This window comes from Oncorhynchus keta, unplaced genomic scaffold, assembly GCF_023373465.1.
Source record: "Oncorhynchus keta strain PuntledgeMale-10-30-2019 unplaced genomic scaffold, Oket_V2 Un_scaffold_6048_pilon_pilon, whole genome shotgun sequence".
Classification (NCBI taxonomy): Eukaryota; Metazoa; Chordata; class Actinopteri; order Salmoniformes; family Salmonidae; genus Oncorhynchus; species Oncorhynchus keta.
In genome coordinates, this window is record NW_026290973.1 from 204686 (window position 1) to 225000 (window position 20315).

General features: G+C 43.1%; 1 protein-coding gene across 1 annotated transcript in view; it reads left to right on the forward strand.

The window, feature by feature from the left end:
• Positions 1–20315, forward strand: part of LOC118379341 (anoctamin-1) — a 188661-nt gene that overhangs the window by 43806 nt on the left and 124540 nt on the right. The window contains exons 4-7 of the mRNA XM_052517188.1: positions 6297–6395; positions 6538–6704; positions 6812–6866; positions 10469–10520. Coding sequence (XP_052373148.1) covers positions 6297–6395; positions 6538–6704; positions 6812–6866; positions 10469–10520 — 373 coding nt within the window. The remainder of the gene's footprint in view (positions 1–6296; positions 6396–6537; positions 6705–6811; positions 6867–10468; positions 10521–20315) is intronic.

A 20315-nucleotide genomic window follows, 5' to 3' on the forward strand; every position in this document is an offset into this window, starting at 1 on the left:
CTGCTCGTCAGCTAGATAGTGTGTCAGCTGCTTGTCAGCTTCTCGTCAGCTTGGTTGCGTCAGCTGCTCGTAAGGGAGGTTGCCTCAGCTACTCATCAGCGAGGTTGCCTCAGCTACTCATCAGCTAGGTTGTGTCAGCTACACGTCAGCTGCTCTTCAGCTCGGTTGCATTTCAGCTACTCGTCAGCTGCTCCTAAGCTAGGTTGTGTCAGATGCTCGTTAGCTTAGCTGTGTGGCAGCTGTTTGTCAGCTAGGTTGTGTGGTAGCTACTTCTCAGCTAGGTTGCGTCAGCTACTTATCAGGTAGGTTGCGTCAGCTACTCGTCGGCTAGGTGGTGTCAGCTGCTCGTCAGCTAGGTTTCGTGTCAGCTATTTGTCAGCTAGATTGTGTAATCTACTCTTCAGCTAGGTTGCGTCAGCTGCTCGTCAGCTAGGTTGCGTCAGATAGGTTGTCAGCGAGTTTGCCTCAGCTTCTCGTCAGCGAGGTTGAGTCAGATACTCGTCAGCGAATTTGCGTCAGCTACTCGTTAGCGAGGTTTCATTAGCTACTTGCCATCTCATTTTTGGCGAGGTTGCATCAGATAGGTTGTCAGCGAGGTTGTTTCAGCTACTGGTAAATTAGGTTGCGTCAGCTACTTGTCAGGTTGATTGTGTCAGCTACTCGTCAGATAGGTTGTGTCCGCTGCTTGTCGGCTGGGTTGTGTCAGCTAGATTTTATTCACACTACTAGTCATCTAGGTAGCGTCATCTACGCGTCAACTAGGTTGAATCATCTACTCGTCAGCTAGGTTGCGTCAGCTACTTTTCAGCTGGGTTGTGTCAGGTGCTTGTCATCTAGGTTGCAACAGCTACTCGTCAGCTAGGTTGCATCAGCTACTCGTCAGCGAGGTTGCGTCAGCTAGGATGCGTCAGCTACTGGTCAGCATCAACTAGCTTGTGTCATCTAGGTTGTTTCAGCTGCTTGTCAGCTTGGTTGTCAGCTACTCATCAGGTAGGTTGTGTCAGCTGGGTTGTGTCATTTGCGTGTCAGCTGCTCGTCAGCTAGGTTGCGTCAGCTACTTGTCAGCTAGGTTGTGGCAGCTTAGTTGCGTCAGCTAATAGTCATCGTCAGCTAGGTTGTGTCATCTAGGTTGTTTCAGCTGCTTGTCAGCTAGGTTGTCAGCTACTCGTCGGGTAGGTTGTGTCAGCTGTGTTGTGTCAGCTGCTTGTCAGCTACTTGTCAGCTGCTCATCAGCTAGGTTGCGTCAGCTGCTTGTCAGCTAGGTTGTCAGCTAGGTTGTCAGCGAGGTTGCCTCAGCTACTCGTAAGGGAGGTTGCATCAGCTACTCATCAGCGAGGTTGCCTCAGCTACTCGTCATCTAGTTTTTGGCGAGGTTGCGTCAGCTACTAGTCAGCGTCAGCTAGGTTTGTCAGCGAGGTTGGGTCAGCTACTCTTCATCCACTTGTCGGCCAGGTTGTGTCAGCTACTTGTCAATTAGGTTGCGTCAGCTACTTGTCAGGTCGGTTGTGTCAGCTGCTCGTCAGGTAGGTTGTGTCAGCTGCTCGTCAGGTAGGTTGTGTCAGCTGCTCGTCAGGTAGGTTGTGTCAGCTGCTCGTCAGCTGGGTTGTGTCAGCTGCTTGTCAGCAAGGTCGTCTCAGCTAGTCGTCAGTTGGGTTGTGTATGCTGCTTGTCGGCTGGGTCGTGTCAGCTAGATTGTAGTTACACAACTAGTCAGCTGGGTTGCATCAGCTAGGTTGCGTCATCTACTCGTCAGCTAGGTTGCATCAGCTACTCATCTGCCAGGTTGCGTCAGCTACTCGTCAGCTTCGGTCGCGTCAGCTACTCGTCAGCTAGGTTGCGTCAGCTAGATTGCATCAGCTACCCGTCAGCTGACTTGTGTATGCTACTTGTCGGCTGGATTGGGTCAACTACATTGTATTTACACAACTAGTCATCTAGGTTGCGTCATCTATTCGTCAGCTCGGTTGAATCATCTACTCGTTAGCTAGTTTGCGTCAACTACTTTTCAGCTAGGTTGTGTCAGCTAGGTTGCCAGCTAGATTGTATGTAAACTACCAGTCAGCTAGGTTGGGTCAGCTAGGTTGCGTCAGCTACTCGTCAGATAAGTTGGGTCAGCTATGTTGCGTCAGTTACTCATCAGCTAGGTTGCGTCAGCTACTCATCAGCTTGGTTTCATTAGCTAGGTTGTGTCAGCTACTCGTCAGCTAGGTTGCATCAGCTACTAGTCAGCGTCAGCTAGGTTTGTCAGCGAGGTTGCGTCAGCTAATCTTCATCTACTTGTCGGCGAGGTTGTGTCATCTACTAGTCAGCGTCAGCTAGGTTCTGTCATCTAGGTTGCGTCAGCTACTCGTCAAATAGGTTGTGTCAGCTGCGCATCAGCTGGGTTGTGTCAGCTGCTTGTCAGCTAGGTTGCGTCATCTACTCGTCAGCTGGGTTGTGTCAGCTGCTTGTCGGCTGAGTTGTCAGCTAGATTGTATTTACACTACTAGTCATCTAGGTTGCGTCAGCTACTCGTCAGCTTGGTTGCATCAGCTACTAGTCAGCGTCAGCTTGGTTGTGTCATCTAGGATTTTCCAGCTGCTTGTCAGCTAGGTTGTTAGCTTCGCATTAGGTAGGTTGTGGCAGCTGGGTTGTGTCAGCTGCTTGTCAGCTGCTCGTCAGCTAGGTTGTGTCAGCTGCTCATCAGCTGGGTTGTCAGCTAGGTTGCATCAGCTAGGTTGTCAGCGATGTTGCCTCAGCTACTCGTCAGCGAGGTTGCGTCAGCTACTTGTCATCTAGTTTTTGGCAAGGTTGCGTCAGCTACTAGTCAACGTCAGCTAGGTTTGTCAGCGAGGTTGCGTCAGCTACTCTTCATCTACTTGTCGGCGAGGTTGTGACAGCTACTAGTCAGCATCAGCTAGGTTGTGTCATCTAGAATGTTTCAGCTACTTTTAAATTAGGTTTCGTCAGCTACTTGTCAGGTAGGTTGTGTCATCTGCTCATCAGATAGGTTGTGTCAGCTGTGTTGTGTTAGCTGCGCGTCAGCTGGGTTGTGTCAGCTACATTGTATTTACATTACTAGTCATCTAGGTTGCATCAGCTAGGTTGCGTCAGCTACTCATCAGCTAGGTTGCGTCAACTACTCGTCAGCTACTCGTCAGCTAGGTTGCGTCAGCTACTCGTCAGCGTCAGCTAGGTTGTGTCATCTAGGTTTTTTCAGCTACTTGTCAGCTAGGTTGCGTCAGCTAGGTTGTGTCAGCTGCTAGCCAGTGTCGGCTAGGTTGTCAGCTACTAGTCAGCGTCAGCTAGGTTGTGTCTTCTTCTTGTCAGCATCAGCTGCTAGTCAGCTAGGTTGTATCAAATATATAATATTTTATTGGTCCTGTACACCTTGCTAGCAGATGTTATTGCGAGTGTAGCAAAATGCTTGTGCTTCTAGTTCTGACAGTGCATTAATGTCTAACAAGCAATCTAACAATTCCACAACCACTACCTAATACACACATTTTTACATTTACATTTAAGTCATTTAGCAGACGGTCTTATCCAGAGCGACTTACAAATTGGTGCATACACCTTATGACATCCAGTGGAACAGCCACTTTACAATAGTGCATCTAAATCTTTTTAGTGGGGGGGGGGGTGAGAAGGATTACTTATCCTATCCTAGGTATTCCTTAAAGAGGTGGGGTTTCAGGTGTCTCCGGAAGGTGGTGATTGACTCCGCTGTCCTGGCGTCGTGAGGGAGTTTGTTCCACCATTGGGGGGCCAGAGCAGCGAACAGTTTTGACTGGGCTGAGCGGGAACTGTACTTCCTCAGTGGTAGGGAGGCGAGCAGAGCAGAGGTGGATGAACGCAGTGCCGTTGTTTGGGTGTAGGGCCTGATCAGAGCCTGGAGGTACTGAGGTGCCGTTCCCCTCACAGCTCCGTAGGCAAGCACCATGGTCTTGTAGCGGATGCGAGCTTCAACTGGAAGCCAGTGGAGAGAGCGGAGGAGCGGGGTGACGTGAGAGAACTTGGGAAGGTTGAACACCAGACGGGCTGCGGCGTTCTGGATGAGTTGTAGGGGTTTAATGGCACAGGCAGGGAGCCCAGCCAACAGCGAGTTGCAGTAATCCAGACGGGAGATGACAAGTGCCTGGATTAGGACCTGCGCCGCTTCCTGTGTGAGGCAGGGTCGTACTCTGCGGATGTTGTAGAGCATGAACCTACAGGAACGGGACACCGCCTTGATGTTAGTTGAGAACGACAGGGTGTTGTCCAGGATCACGCCAAAGTTCTTAGCGCTCTGGGAGGAGGACACAATGGAGTTGTCAACCGTGATGGCGAGATCATGGAACGGGCAGTCCTTCCCCGGGAGGAAGAGGAGCTCCGTCTTGCTGAGGTTCAGCTTGAGGTGGTGATCCGTCATCCACACTGATATGTCTGCCAGACATGCAGAGATGCGATTCGCCACCTGGTCATCAGAAGGGGGAAAGGAGAAGATTAATTGTGTGTCGTCTGCATAGCAATGATAGGAGAGACCATGTGAGGTTATGACAGAGCCAAGTGACTTGGTGTATAGCGAGAATAAGAGAGGGCCTAGAACAGAGCCCTGTGGGACACCAGTGGTGAGAGCGCGTGGTGAGGAGACAGATTCTCGCCACGCCACCTGGTAGGAGCGACCTGTCAGGTAGGACGCAATCCAAGCGTGGGCCGCGCCGGAGATGCCCAACTCGGAGAGGGTGGAGAGGAGGATCTGATGGTTCACAGTATCGAAGGCAGCCGATAGGTCTAGAAGGATGAGAGCAGAGGAGAGAGAGTTAGCTTTAGCAGTGCGGAGCGCCTCCGTGATGCAGAGAAGAGCAGTCTCAGTTGAATGACTAGTCTTGAAACCTGACTGATTTGGATCAAGAAGGTCATTCTGAGAGAGATAGCGGTAGAGCTGGCCAAGGACGGCACGCTCAAGAGTTTTGGAGAGAAAAGAGAGAAGGGATACTGGTCTGTAGTTGTTGACATCGGAGGGATCGAGTGTAGGTTTTTTCAGAAGGGGTGCAACTCTCGCTCTCTTGAAGACGGAAGGGACGTAGCCAGCGGTCAGGGATGAGTTGATGAGCGACTTGTCTAAGTAAAGGTATGGAATAAGAATATATACATATAAAATGTGGATGAGCAATGGGTTAGCAACATAGTCAAGATGCAATAGATGGTATAAAATATAGTATATACATCTGGGATGAGTAATGCAAGATATGTAGACATCATTATTAAAGTTGCATTAATAAAGTGACTAGTGATCCATTTGTGTTAGCGATGGCTGTTTAACAGTCTGATGGCCTTGAGATAGAAAATATTTTTCAGTCTCTCGGTCCCAGCCTTGAGGCACCTGTACTGACCTTGCCTTCTGGATGGTAGCGGGTGAACAGGCAGGTTGTTGTCCTTGAGGATCTTTTCGGCTTTCCTGTGACATCGGGTGCTGTTGTGGTGGGCAGGTAGTTTGCCCCTGGTGATGCGTGTTGCAGATCACACCACCCTCTGGTGAGCCCTGAGGTTGTGGGCAGTGCAGTTGCCATACCAGGCGGTGATACAGCCTGACCAGATGCTCTCAATTGTGCATCTGTAAAAGTTCGAGGGTTTTAGGTGACACGCCAAATTTCTTCAGCCTCCTGAGGTTGAAGAGGCGCGGTTGTGCCTGTTGACCATTTCAGATCTTAAAACTTTCCACCTTCTCCACTGCTGTCCCATCGATGTGGATAGAGGGGTTCTCCCTCTGTTTCCTGAAGTCCACGATCATCTCCTTTGTTTTGTTGACGTTGAGTGTGAGGTTGTTTTCCTGACACCACACTCCGAGTGCCCTCACTTCCTCCCTATAGGCTGTCTTGTCATTGTTGTGATCAAGCCCACTACTGTTGTGTTATCTGCAAACTTGATGATGATTGAGTTGGAGGCGTGCATGGTCACGCAGTCATTGGTGAACAGTGATTACAGGAGGGGGCTGAGCACACACCTTTTGGGGCTCCAGGATCAGTGAGGTGGTTGTTTCCTACCTTCACCACCTCGGGGCGGCTCATCAAAGTCAGGGTCTACAGAGGGACTTGTCCATTTACTGTAGTCTAATATTTTTTCACCTTTGTTTTTAGCTTTTCACTCCGTTCAACATCCCTTTAAGACGTGTTGTGTTTAAGGGTTGGGATGACTTGTCGATCATCCTCAACTCATCTTGATCGTCGCTACTAGCCTGAGTGTTGAAATTCAACCTATTTCTCACACAACCTAAATGCATCATTGAAGATCCCTGATTTGTGTGTGTGTGTGTGTGTGTGTGTGTGTGCGTGTAGTCTAGGTCCCAGGGTATAGGGTTTATCCGGCTGCATGTTCCCTGGGCGACGCTGAGCAGAGAGGCTGAGCTACAGAAGATCAAAGTGCCAGTCAAAAAGGTATGCCTGTTACCACAGCAACACACATGCACACCTGGTAGCTTTTTGAGTAATCTTGTGATTGAGCTGATGTGACCATGTTACATGTGTTGTGTTCTCTGATTGGACAGAGTTATGAGTGTTGTGTTCTTTGATTGGACAGAGTTATGAGTTGCGGCAGCCTCAGGGCATCGCGGGGAAAATAGCATTGTTGTATCAAACCCTGATCAAACCCTTCCGACCTGATGTCCCAGAAACACTAAACACACAGTCCCACCAGAACCGAACAAAGACCCTCTCACACCCCTTCTCCAGAGACAAGCTACACCTGTGAGTACCAACCCATGCTCACACACATGCATACAAACACACATGCTTGCACATACATACAAACGCTTACACACATGCTTTCTAACCATGTCTGTCATCCTCTACAGGTTTGAAATCAAGTCACAGGACATTCTATTTGACTACTCCGTACGCAGCAGAATAGTGAGTCACACACACCTCTCAATAACACTTTCTTACTGAGTATGGTTACATGCACACAATAATTTGACTATTGTGGTTACAAATAGGGTTAATCATGTGATTTTTGTGGGTAGGGTAAATAAGGTTATTCGTGATTACTGTGGGTAGGGTAAATAGGGTTAATCATGTGATTATTGTGGATAGGGTTAATCATGTGTTTATTGTGGGTGGGGTAAATAGGGTTAATCATGTGATTATTGTGGGTAGGGTTAATCATGTGATTATTGTGGATAGGGTTAATCATGTGATTATTGTGGATAGGGTTAATCATGTGATGATTGTGGGTAGGGTAAATACGGTTAATCATGTGATGATTGTGGGTAGGGTTAATCATGTGATTATTGTGGATAGGGTTAATCATGTGATGATTGTGGGTAGGGTTAATCATGTGATTATTGTGGATAGGGTTAATCATGTGATTATTGTGGATAGGGTTAATCATGTGATTATTGTGGGTGGGGTAAATAGGGTTAATCATGTGATGATTGTGGGTAGGGTTAATCATGTGATTATTGTGGGTAGGGTTAATCATGTGATTATTGTGGATAGGGTTAATCATGTGATTATTGTGGGTAGGGTTAATCATTTGATTATTGTGGATAGGGTTAATCATGTGATTATTGTGGGTAGGGTAAATAGGGTTAATCATATGAGTAATGTGGATAAGGTGAAGATTAACAGGGTTAATCGTGATTATTTTGGATAGGGTTCATAGGGTTAATCATGAGAAAGAAAGAAAAAATGCACCTCTATTGAACCAGGTAAGCTTGCTGAGAACAAGCTTGGTGGTCCTTCTGTGGTTCAGTTGGTAGAGCATGGCGCTTGTAATGCCAGGGTAGTGGGTTCGATTCCCGGGACCACCCATACGTAGAATGTATGCACACATGACTGTAAGTCGCTTTGGATAAAAGCGTCAGCTAAATGGCATATATTAACAAGTTCTCATTTACAACTGCGACCTGGCCAAGATAAAGCAAAGTGGTGTGACAAAGACAACACAGAGTTACACATAGGATAAACAAATGTACAGTCAATAACACAATAGTAAAGTCTATACACAGTGTGTGCAAATGAAGTACGATTAGGGAGGTAAGGCAATAAATAGGCCATAGTAGTGAAATAATTACAATTTAGCAAATAAACACTGGAGTGATAGATGTGCAGAAGATGAATGTGCAAGTAGAGATACTGGGGTGCAAAGCAGGCAAAAAAAATATTAAAATAAATAACAATATGGGGATGAGGGTAGTTGGATGGGCTATTTACAGATGGGCTGTGTACAGATGCAATGATCTGAAAGCTGCTCAAAGTTAGTGAGGGAGATATGAGTCTCCAGCTTTTGCAGTTCATTCCAGTCATTGGCAGCAGAGAACTGGATGGAAAGGCGACCAAATGAGCAGTTGGCTTTGGGGGTGACCAGTGAAATATATCTGCTGGAGCGCGTGATACGGGTGGGTGTTGCTATGGTGACCAGTGAGCTGAGATAAGGTAAAGCGGGGCTTTACCTAGCAGAGACTTGTAGATGACCTGGAGCCAGTGGGTTTGGCGAAGAATATGAAGCGAGGGCCAGCCAACGAGAGCAAACAGGTCGCAGTGGTGGGTAGTATATGGGGCTTTGGTGACAAAACGGATAGCGCTGTGATCGACTGCATCCAATTTGCTGAGTAGAGTGTTGGAAGCTATTTTGTAAATGACATCGCCGAAGTCGAGGATTGGTAGGATAGTCACTTTTACGAGGGTATGTTTGGCGGCATGAGTGAACGAGGCTTTGTTGCGAAATAGGAAGCCAATTCTAGATTTAATGTTGGATCGGAGATGCTTAATGTGAGTCTGGAAGGAGAGTTTACAGTCTAACCAGACACCTAGGTATTTGTAGTTGTCCACATATTCTAAGTCAGAACCGTCCAGAGCAGTGATGCTAGACGGGCAGGCGGGTGTGGGCAGTGATCGATTGAAGAGCATGTATTTAGATTTACTTGTATTTAAGAGCAGTTGGAGGCCACGGAAGGAGAGTTGTATGGCATTGAAACTTGTCTGGAGGTTAGTTAACACAGTGTCCAAAGAAGGGCCAGAAGTATACAGAATGGTGTCGTCGCATAGAGGTGGATCAGAGAATCACCAGCCGCAAGAGCGACTTCATTGGTGTATACAGAGAAAAGAGTCAGCCCGAGAATTGAACCCTGTGGCACCCCCATAGAGACTGCCAGAGGTACGGACAAGAGGCTCTCTGATTTGACACACTGAACTCTGTCTGAGAAGTAGTTGGTGAACCAGGAGAGGCAGTCATTTGAGAAGCCAAGGCTGTCTATAGGAATACAGTGATTGACGGAGTCGAAGCCTTGGCCAGGTCGATGAATACGGCTGCACAATACCGTCTTTTGTTGATGGCAGATATGATATCGTTTAGGACCTTGAGCGTGGCTGAGGTGCACCCATGACCAGCTCTGAAACCAGATTGCATAGCGAAGAAGGTACGGTGGGATTGGAAATGGTCTGTGATCTTTTTGTTAACTTGGCTTTCGAAAGACCTTAGAAAGGCAGGGTAGTATAGACATAGGTCTGTAACAGTTAGGGTCTAGATTGTCTCCCCTTTGAAGAGAGGTGACCGCAGCAGCTTTCAAATCTCTGGGGGATCTCAGACGATACAAAAGAGAGAGTGAACAGACTAGTAATAGGGGTTGAAAGGGTTGATCATGTGATTATTATGGCTAGGTTATGGGTTAATAGGGTTGATCATGTGATTGTGGATAAGGTAATGATTAATCATGTGATTATTGTGGAGAGTCAGATTAATTTAATAGTTCAAATGAAATATTTAGATGCTTGCTAGATGAACATTTCCCCTAATAATCCTGTTTACATCGACACGGCAATCAAAATAAATCAAAATAAAAGTTCTACAACAGCAACCATGTTTTTTTTGGGGAAGCATATATAGTTTGCATTTGAAAACTACTTATAAAAAATTCAGTTGTTCCAATTTGATTTCACTCATGCAAAAGAGGGCTTGCACGGTTGATGCTAGCACATGCGCAGATCAAATACACGCGCGGATCAAATACACGCGCGGATCAAATACACGCGCGGATCAAATACACGCGCGGATCAAATACACGCAGATCAAATACATGCAGTACTACCTTACTACAGTAGGGAGAAGGCGCCAAACCACTATAGTTTATTACATAAAATACTTAGAGGCATTGTATAGAAGAGGATGAGATTAAATGAAATAGCTTTTTTGGCCAATTGGGAGGAATCATGTTAATAAAGACGAAGACGAAGAGCTTGTGGCGTAAAGCTTAATAAAGAGCAGTGACACGAGCAAAAAATGGATCAATAAAATATACACAGCTGGAATGCCGATGAAGGGGTTTACATGTCCTAATATTTTGAAGAACAGGTGTTTTAACTGGCTTTTGCTTACTTCATTTTTAACTGTTAATCTACCTACTGTCATAATCAGTTTAATATGAAATTATGTGCATGGAAATGTGCCATAACAAGAGCATCAGTAAAGGAGTCACCACCTTCATTTCCTATGTGTGTGTTTGTGTGTCTAGGTCAAGGAGATATTGACACGCACCGCCTGTACACAGACTTGCCAGGCCACTGGTGAGCACTATCTTTCTCTGTATCTCCCCCTCGCTCTGTATATCTCTCTGTATCAGTATCTCTCTGTATCTCCCCCTCGCTCTGTATATCTCTGTATCAGTATCGCTCTGTATCTCTCTCTGTATCAGTATCTCTATCTGTATATCTCTCTGTATCAGTATCTCTCTGTATCTCCCCCTCGCTCTGTATATCTCTCTGTATCTCTCTCTGTATCAGTATCTCTCTCTGTATCTGTATCTCCCCCTCACTCTGTATATCTCTCTGTATCAGTATCTGTATATCGCTCTGTATATCTCTCTGTATCTGTATCTCCCCCTCGCTCTGTATATCTCTCTCTGTATCAGTATATCTCTGTATCAGTATCGCTCTGTATATCTCTCTCTGTATCTGTATCTCGCTCTGTATATCTCTCTGTATCAGTATCTCTCTGTATATCTCGCTCTGTATATCTCTCTGTATCGCTCTGTATATCTCTCTGTATCGCTCTGTATATCTCTCTGTATCGCTCTGTATATCTCTCTGTATCGCTCTGTATATTTCTCTGTATCGCTCTGTATATCTCTCTGTATCGCTCTGTATATCTCTCTGTATCTGTATCTCTCTGTATCTGTATATCTCTCTGTATCTGTTTCTTATCTCTGTCTCACAATCTTATGATCTGTTAATCAGATATAATAAAACTGTGTATCTGTATCTCTCTCTGTATCTGTATCTCTCTGTATCTGTATCTCTCTCTGTATCTGTATCTCTCTCTGTATCTGTATCTCTCTGTATCTGTATCTCTCTCTGTATCTGTATCTCTCTGTATCTGTATCTCTCTGTATCTCTCTGTATCTGTATCTCTCTGTATCTGTATCTCTCTGTATCTGTATCTCTCTCTGTATCTGTATCTCTCTGTATCTGTATCTCTCTCTGTATCTGTATCTCTCTGTATCTGTATCTGTATCTCTCTCTGTATCTGTATCTCTCTCTGTATCTGTATCTCTCTCTGTATCTGTATCTCTGTATCTGTATCTCTCTGTATCTCTGTATCTCTCTGTATCTCTGTATCTGTATCTCTCTCTGTATCTGTATCTCTCTGTATCTGTATCCCTCTCTGTATCTGTATCTGTCTCTCTCTGTATCTGTATCTCTGTATCTGTATCTCTCTGTATCTCTCTGTATCTGTCTCTCTCTGTATCTGTATCTCTCTCTGTATCTGTATCTGTATCTCTCTGTATCTGTATCTCTCTCTGTATCTGTATCTCTCTGTATCTGTATCTCTCTGTATCTGTATCTCTCTGTATCTGTATCTCTCTGTATCTGTATCTCTCTCTGTATCTGTATCTCTCTGTATCTGTATCTCTCTCTCTGTATCTCTCTGTATCTGTATCTCTCTGTATCTGTATCTCTCTGTATCTGTGTCTCTCTGTATCTGTCTCTCTCTGTATCTGTCTCTCTCTGTATCTGTATCTCTCTGTATCTGTATCTCTCTGTATCTGTATCTCTCTGTATCTGTATCTCTCTGTATCTGTATCTCTCTCTGTATCTCTCTGTATCTCTCTCTGTATCTGTATCTCTCTGTATCTGTATCTCTCTGTATCTGTATCTCTCTCTGTATCTGTATCTCTCTCTGTATCTGTATCTCTCTCTGTATCTGTATCTCTCTGTATCTGTATCTCTCTGTATCTGTATCTCTCTCTGTATCTGTATCTCTCTGTATCTGTATCTCTCTGTATCTGTCTCTCTCTGTATCTGTATCTCTCTGTATCTGTATCTGTATCTGTATCTCTCTGTATCTGTATCTCTCTCTGTATCTGTATCTCTCTCTGTATCTGTATCTCTCTCTGTATCTGTATCTCTCTGTATCTGTATCTCTCTCTGTATCTGTCTCTCTCTGTATCTGTATCTCTCTGTATCTGTATCTCTCTCTGTATCTGTATCTCTCTGTATCTGTATCTCTCTGTATCTGTATCTCTCTCTGTATCTGTATCTGTATCTCTCTGTATCTGTATCTCTCTCTGTATCTGTATCTCTCTCTGTATCTGTATCTCTCTCTGTATCTGTCTCTCTCTGTATCTGTATCTCTCTCTGTATCTGTATCTCTCTGTATCTGTATCTCTCTCTGTATCTGTATCTCTCTCTGTATCTGTATCTCTCTCTGTATCTGTATCTCTCTCTGTATCTGTATCTCTCTGTATCTGTATCTCTCTGTATCTGTCTCTCTCTCTGTATCTGTATCTCTCTGTATCTCTCTGTCTCTCTCTGTATCTGTATCTCTCTGTATCTGTATCTCTCTGTATCTGTATCTCTCTGTATCTGTATCTCTCTGTATCTGTATCTATCTGTATCTGTGTCTCTCTGTATCTGTCTCTCTCTGTATCTGTATCTCTCTGTATCTGTATCTCTCTGTATCTGTATCTCTCTGTATCTGTATCTCTCTGTATCTGTATCTCTCTGTATCTGTATCTCTCTCTGTATCTCTCTGTATCTGTCTCTCTCTGTATCTGTATCTCTCTGTATCTGTATCTCTCTGTATCTGTGTCTCTCTGTATCTGTATCTCTCTGTATCTGTCTCTGTATCTGTCTCTCTCTGTATCTCTCTGTATCTGTCTCTCTCTGTATCTCTCTGTATCTGTATCTCTCTGTATCTGTCTCTCTCTGTATCCGTATCTCTCTGTATCTATATCTCTCTCTGTATCTCTCTGTATCTGTATCTCTCTCTGTATCTGTATCTCTCTGTATCTGTATCTCTCTGTATCTGTATCTCTCTGTATCTGTATCTCTCTCTGTATCTGTATCTCTCTGTATCTGTATCTCTCTGTATCTGTATCTCTCTGTATCTGTATCTGTATCTGTCTCTCTCTGTATCTCTCTGTATCTGTCTCTCTCTGTATCTGTATCTCTCTGTATCTGTCTCTCTCTGTATCTGTATCTCTCTGTATCTGTATCTGTATCTCTCTGTATCTGTATCTCTCTCTGTATCTGTATCTATCTGTATCTCTGTCTCTCTGTATCTGTCTCTCTCTGTATCTATCTCTCTGTATCTGTATCTCTGTATCTGTATCTCTCTGTATCTGTATCTCTCTGTATCTGTATCTGTATCTCTCTGTATCTGTCTCTCTCTGTATCTGTATCTCTGTATCTCTCTCTCTGTATCTGTATCTCTCTGTATCTGTATCTCTCTGTATCTGTGTATCTCTCTGTATCTGTATCTCTCTGTATCTGTCTCTGTATCTGTCTCTCTCTGTATCTCTCTGTATCTGTCTCTCTCTGTATCTCTCTGTATCTGTATCTCTCTGTATCTGTCTCTCTCTGTATCATATCTCTCTGTATCTGTATCTCTCTGTATCTGTATCTCTCTCTGTATCTGTATCTCTCTCTGTATCTGTATCTCTCTGTATCTGTATCTCTCTGTATCTGTCTCTCTCTGTATCTGTATCTCTCTGTATCTGTCTCTGTATCTGTCTCTCTCTGTATCTCTCTGTATCTGTCTCTCTCTGTATCTCTCTGTATCTGTATCTCTCTGTATCTGTCTCTCTCTGTATCTGTATCTCTCTGTATCTATATCTCTCTCTGTATCTCTCTGTATCTGTATCTCTCTCTGTATCTGTATCTCTCTGTATCTGTCTCTCTCTGTATCTGTATCTCTCTGTATCTGTCTCTCTCTGTCTCTCTCTGTATCTGTATCTCTCTGTATCTGTCTCTCTCTGTATCTGTCTCTCTCTGTATCTGTATCTCTCTGTATCTGTATCTCTCTGTATCTGTATCTCTCTGTATCTGTATCTCTCTGTATCTGTATCTCTCTGTATCTCTCTCTGTATCTGTATCTCTCTCTGTATCTGTATCTGTATCTCTCTGTATCTGTATCTCTCTGTATCTGTATCTCTCTGTATCTGTATCTCTCTCTGTATCTGTATCTCTCTCTGTATCTGTATCTCTCTGTATCTGTATCTCTCTGTATCTCTCTGTATCTGTCTCTCTCTGTATCTGTATCTCTCTGTATCTGTATCTCTCTGTATCTGTATCTCTCTGTATCTGTATCTCTCTCTGTATCTGTATCTCTCTCTGTATCTGTATCTCTCTGTATCTGTATCTCTCTCTGTATCTGTATCTCTCTCTCTGTATCTGTATCTCTCTGTATCTGTATCTCTCTCTGTATCTGTATCTCTCTCTGTATCTGTATCTCTCTCTGTATCTGTATCTCTCCCTCTCTGTATCTGTCTCTCTCTGTATCTGTATATCTCTCTGTATCTGTATCTCTCTCTGTATCTGTATCTCTCTCTGTATCTGTATCTCTCGCTGTATCTCTCCCTCACTGTATCTGTATATCTGTTACTGTAATTTAATTATATTTTCATTAATTGAAAACCCTTAATCTATTTTATGAGAATTTGTAAGATTCTTGTTTGCATAAAATAGATGGAGACCAGTCTTTCAATAATAGGTAACAGAATTTATTCTCGGAGCGCGCTGCCACTTAACCACGAGCAACAGTTTATATACAGATCATGACGTCATTTCATTGCTTTAACAGAATCCCCTCCTCTCGACCGGGACAAAGTGAGGTGAAAAGTTCATTCTAACTTACTAACACACTCCCAGGTAACTTTTGACCCCTCAACATTATCAATCGCCACTGAGCTGACAGTTCTAATTAACAGAAAACTTAGGAATGCACTCACTGTCTTATCTAAAAACCCCAGAGCTCAGTTCCGTTTTCACAGTCCACAACCCATTAGTTTCTTCCGAGTTGAAATGGTGTTCATTAACTTTAATTACTGTCTCACAATCCCTTATGAACTCATATTGTTAATCAGATATAATAAAACAGAGTATAAGTTTACTTAGTTACAATTCTATTTAAAATGGGGATATTGTTTATTCATTTATTCATAATAATTCTAAAAATATCTCTATCTGTATCTGTATCTCTCTCTGTATCTGTATCTCTCTCTGTATCTGTATCTCTCTCTGTATCTGTATCTCTCTGTATCTGTCTCTCTCTGTATCTGTCTCTCTCTGTATCTGTCTCTCTCTGTATCTGTATCTGTATCTCTCTGTATCTGTATCTCTCACTGTATCTGTATCTCTCTCTGTATCTGTATCTCTCTATCTGTATCTGTCTCTCTCTGTATCTGTATCTCTCACTGTATCTGTATCTCTCACTGTATCTGTATCTCTCTCTGTATCTGTATCTCTCTCTCTGTATCTGTATCTCTCTGTATCTGTATCTCTCTGTATCTGTATCTCTCTGTATCTGTCTCTCTCTGTATCTGTCTCTCTCTGTATCTGTATCTGTATCTCTCTGTATCTGTATCTCTCACTGTATCTGTATCTCTCTCTGTATCTGTATCTCTCTATCTGTATCTGTATCTCTCTCTGTATCTGTATCTCTCTGTATCTGTATCTCTCACTGTATCTGTATCTCTCTCTGTATCTGTATCTCTCTCTCTGTATCTGTCTCTCTCTGTATATCTCTCTCTGTATCTGTATCTCTCTGTATCTGTATCTCTCTGTATCTGTATCTCTCTCTCTGTATCTGTCTCTCTCTGTATATCTCTCTCTGTATCTGTATCTCTCTGTATCTGTCTCTCTCTGTATCTGTATCTCTCTCTGTATCTCTCTGTATCTGTCTCTCTCTGTATCTGTATCTCTCTGTATCTGTATCTCTCTCTGTATCTCTCTGTATCTGTCTCTCTCTGTATCTGTATCTCTCTGTATCTGTATCTATCTGTATCTGTGTCTCTCTGTATCTGTCTCTCTCTGTATCTGTATCTCTCTGTATCTGTATCTCTCTGTATCTGTATCTCTCTGTATCTGTATCTCTCTGTATCTGTATCTCTCTGTATCTGTATCTGTATCTCTCTGTATCTGTCTCTCTCTGTATCTGTATCTCTCTGTATCTGTATCTCTCTGTATCTGTGTCTCTCTGTATCTGTATCTCTCTGTATCTGTCTCTGTATCTGTCTCTCTCTGTATCTCTCTGTATCTGTCTCTCTCTGTATCTCTGTATCTGTATCTCTCTGTATCTGTCTCTCTCTGTATCTGTATCTCTCTGTATCTGTATCTCTCTGTATCTGTATCTCTCTGTATCTGTATCTCTCTGTATCTGTATCTCTCTGTATCTGTATCTCTCTCTGTATCTGTATCTCTCTCTGTATCTGTATCTCTCTGTATCTGTCTCTCTCTGTATCTGTCTCTGTATCTGTCTGTATCTGTATCTCTCTGTATCTGTCTCTCTCTGTATCTCTCTGTATCTGTATCTCTCTGTATCTGTCTCTCTGTATCTGTATCTCTGTATCTATATCTCTGTATCTGTATCTCTCTGTATCTGTATCTCTCTCTGTATCTGTATCTATCTGTATCTGTCTCTGTATCTCTCTGTATCTGTATCTCTCTGTATCTGTATCTCTCTGTATCTGTATCTCTCTGTATCTGTATCTCTCTGTATCTGTATCTGTATCTCTCTCTGTATCTCTCTGTATCTGTCTCTCTCTGTATCTGTATCTCTCTGTATCTGTATCTCTCTGTATCTGTGTCTCTCTGTATCTGTATCTCTCTGTATCTGTCTCTGTATCTGTCTCTCTCTGTATCTCTCTGTATCTGTCTCTCTCTGTATCTCTCTGTATCTGTATCTCTCTGTATCTGTCTCTCTCTGTATCCATATCTCTCTGTATCTATATCTCTCTCTGTATCTCTCTGTATCTGTATCTCTCTCTGTATCTGTATCTCTCTGTATCTGTATCTCTCTGTATCTGTATCTCTCTGTATCTGTATCTCTCTCTGTATCTGTATCTCTCTCTGTATCTGTATCTCTCTCTGTATCTGTATCTCTCTCTGTATCTGTATCTCTCTGTATCTGTCTCTCTCTGTATCTGTATCTCTCTGTATCTGTCTCTGTATCTGTCTCTCTCTGTATCTCTCTGTATCTGTCTCTCTCTGTATCTCTCTGTATCTGTATCTCTCTGTATCTGTCTCTCTCTGTATCCGTATCTCTCTGTATCTATATCTCTCTCTGTATCTCTCTGTATCTCTCTCTGTATCTGTATCTCTCTGTATCTGTCTCTCTCTGTATCTGTATCTCTCTGTATCTGTCTCTCTCTGTCTCTCTCTGTATCTGTATCTCTCTGTATCTGTCTCTCTCTGTATCTGTCTCTCTCTGTATCTGTATCTCTCTGTATCTGTATCTCTCTGTATCTGTATCTCTCTGTATCTGTCTCTCTCTGTATCTGTATCTCTCTCTGTATCTGTATCTGTATCTCTCTGTATCTGTATCTCTCTGTATCTGTATCTCTCTGTATCTGTATCTCTCTGTATCTGTCTCTCTCTGTATCTGTATCTCTCTCTGTATCTGTATCTCTCTGTATCTGTATCTCTCTGTATCTGTCTCTCTCTGTATCTGTATCTCTCTGTATCTGTCTCTCTCTGTATCTGTCTCTGTATCTGTATCTCTCTGTATCTGTATCTCTCTGTATCTGTATCTCTCTGTATCTGTATTTCTCTGTATCTGTATCTCTCTGTATCTGTATCTCTCTCTGTATCTGTATCTCTCTGTATCTGTATCTCTCACTGTATCTGTATCTCTCACTGTATCTGTATCTCTCTGTATCTGTATCTCTCACTGTATCTGTATCTCTCTGTATCTGTATCTCTCACTGTATCTGTATCTCTCTCTCTCTGTATATGTATGTCTCTGTATCTGTATTTCTCTGTATCTGTCTCTCTCTGTATCTGTATCTCTCTCTGTATCTGTATCTCTCTGTATCTGTATCTCTCTGTATCTGTATTTCTCTCTGTATCTGTATCTCTCTCTCTGTATCTGTCTCTCTCTGTATCTGTCTCTCTCTGTATCTCTCTCTCTGTATCTGTATCTCTCTGTATCTGTATCTGTCTCTCTCTGTATCTGTATCTCTCTGTATCTGTCTCTGTATCTGTCTCTCTCTGTATCTCTCTGTATCTGTCTCTCTCTGTATCTCTCTGTATCTGTATCTCTCTGTATCTGTCTCTCTCTGTATCTGTATCTCTCTGTATCTGTATCTCTCTGTATCTGTCTCTCTCTGTATCTGTATCTCTCTGTATCTGTCTCTCTCTGTATCTGTGTCTCTCTCTGTATCTGTATCTCTCTCTGTATCTGTCTCTCTCTGTATCTGTATCTCTCTGTATCTGTCTCTCTCTGTATCTGTCTCTCTCCTTATCTGTATCTCTCTCTGTATCTGTATCTCTCTGTATCTGTATCTCTCTGTATCTGTATCTCTCTGTATCTGTCTCTCTCTGTATCTGTATCTCTCTGTATCTGTATCTCTCTCTGTATCTCTCTGTATCTGTCTCTCTCTGTATCTGTGTCTCTCTCTGTATCTGTATCTCTCTCTGTATCTGTATCTCTCTGTATCTGTCTCTCTCTGTATCTGTATCTCTCTCTGTATCTCTCTGTATCTGTCTCTCTCTGTATCTGTATCTCTCTGTATCTGTCTCTCTCTGTATCTGTCTCTCTCTGTATCTGTCTCTCTCTGTATCTGTCTCTCTCTCTGTATCTGTATCTCTCTGTATCTGTATCTCTCTGTATCTGTCTCTCTCTGTATCTGTCTCTCTCTGTATCTGTCTCTCTCTCTCTGTACCTGTATCTCTCTGTATCTGTCTCTCTCTGTATCTGTCTCTCTCTGTATCTGTCTCTCTCTCTCTGTACCTGTATCTCTCTGTATCTGTCTCTCTCTGTATCTGTATCTATCTGTATCTCTCTGTATCTGTATCTCTCTGTATCTGTATCTCTCTGTATCTGTCTCTCTCTCTCTGTACCTGTATCTCTCTGTATCTGTCTCTCTCTGTATCTGTATCTCTCTGTATCTGTATCTATCTGTATCTCTCTGTATCTGTATCTCTCTGTATCTGTATCTCTCTGTATCTGTCTCTCTCTGTATCTGTATCTATCTGTATCTCTCTGTATCTGTATCTCTCTGTATCTGTATCTCTCTGTATCTGTCTCTCTCTGTATCTGTCTCTCTCTCTCTGTACCTGTATCTCTCTGTATCTGTCTCTCTCTGTATCTGTATCTATCTGTATCTCTCTGTATCTGTATCTCTCTGTATCTGTCTCTCTCTGTATCTGTATCTCTCTGTGTCTGTATCTGTATCTCTCTGTATCTGTATCTCTCTGTATCTGTCTCTCTCTGTATCTGTCTCTCTCTCTGTATCTGTATCTCTCTCTGTATCTGTCTCTCTCTGTATCTGTCTCTCTCTCTGTATCTGTATCTGTCTCTCTCTGTATCTGTCTCTCTCTGTCTCTCTCTGTATCTGTCTCTCTCTGTCTCTCTCTGTATCTCTCTCTCTCTGTATCTGTATCTCTCTGTATCTGTCTTTCTCTGTATCTGTATCTCTCTGTATCTGTCTCTCTCTGTCTCTCTGTATCTGTATCTCTCTGTATCTGTCTCTCTCTCTGTATCTCTATCTCTCTGTATCTGTCTCTCTGTATCTGTCTCTCACTGTATCTGTATCTCTCTCTCTGTATCTGTATCTCTCTGTATCTGTATCTCTCTGTATCTGTATCTCTCTGTATCTCTCTCTCTGTATCTGTCTCTCTCTGTATCTGTATCTCTCTCTGTATCTGTATCTCTCTGTATCTGTATCTCTCTGTATCTGTATCTCTCTGTATCTGTATCTCTCTGTATCTGTATCTGTATCTCTCTGTATCTGTATCTCTCTGTATCTGTATCTCTGTATCTGTATCTCTCTGTATCTGTATCTCTCTGTATCTGTATCTCTCTCTGTATCTGTATCTATCTGTATCTGTATCTCTCTGTATCTGTATCTCTCTGTATCT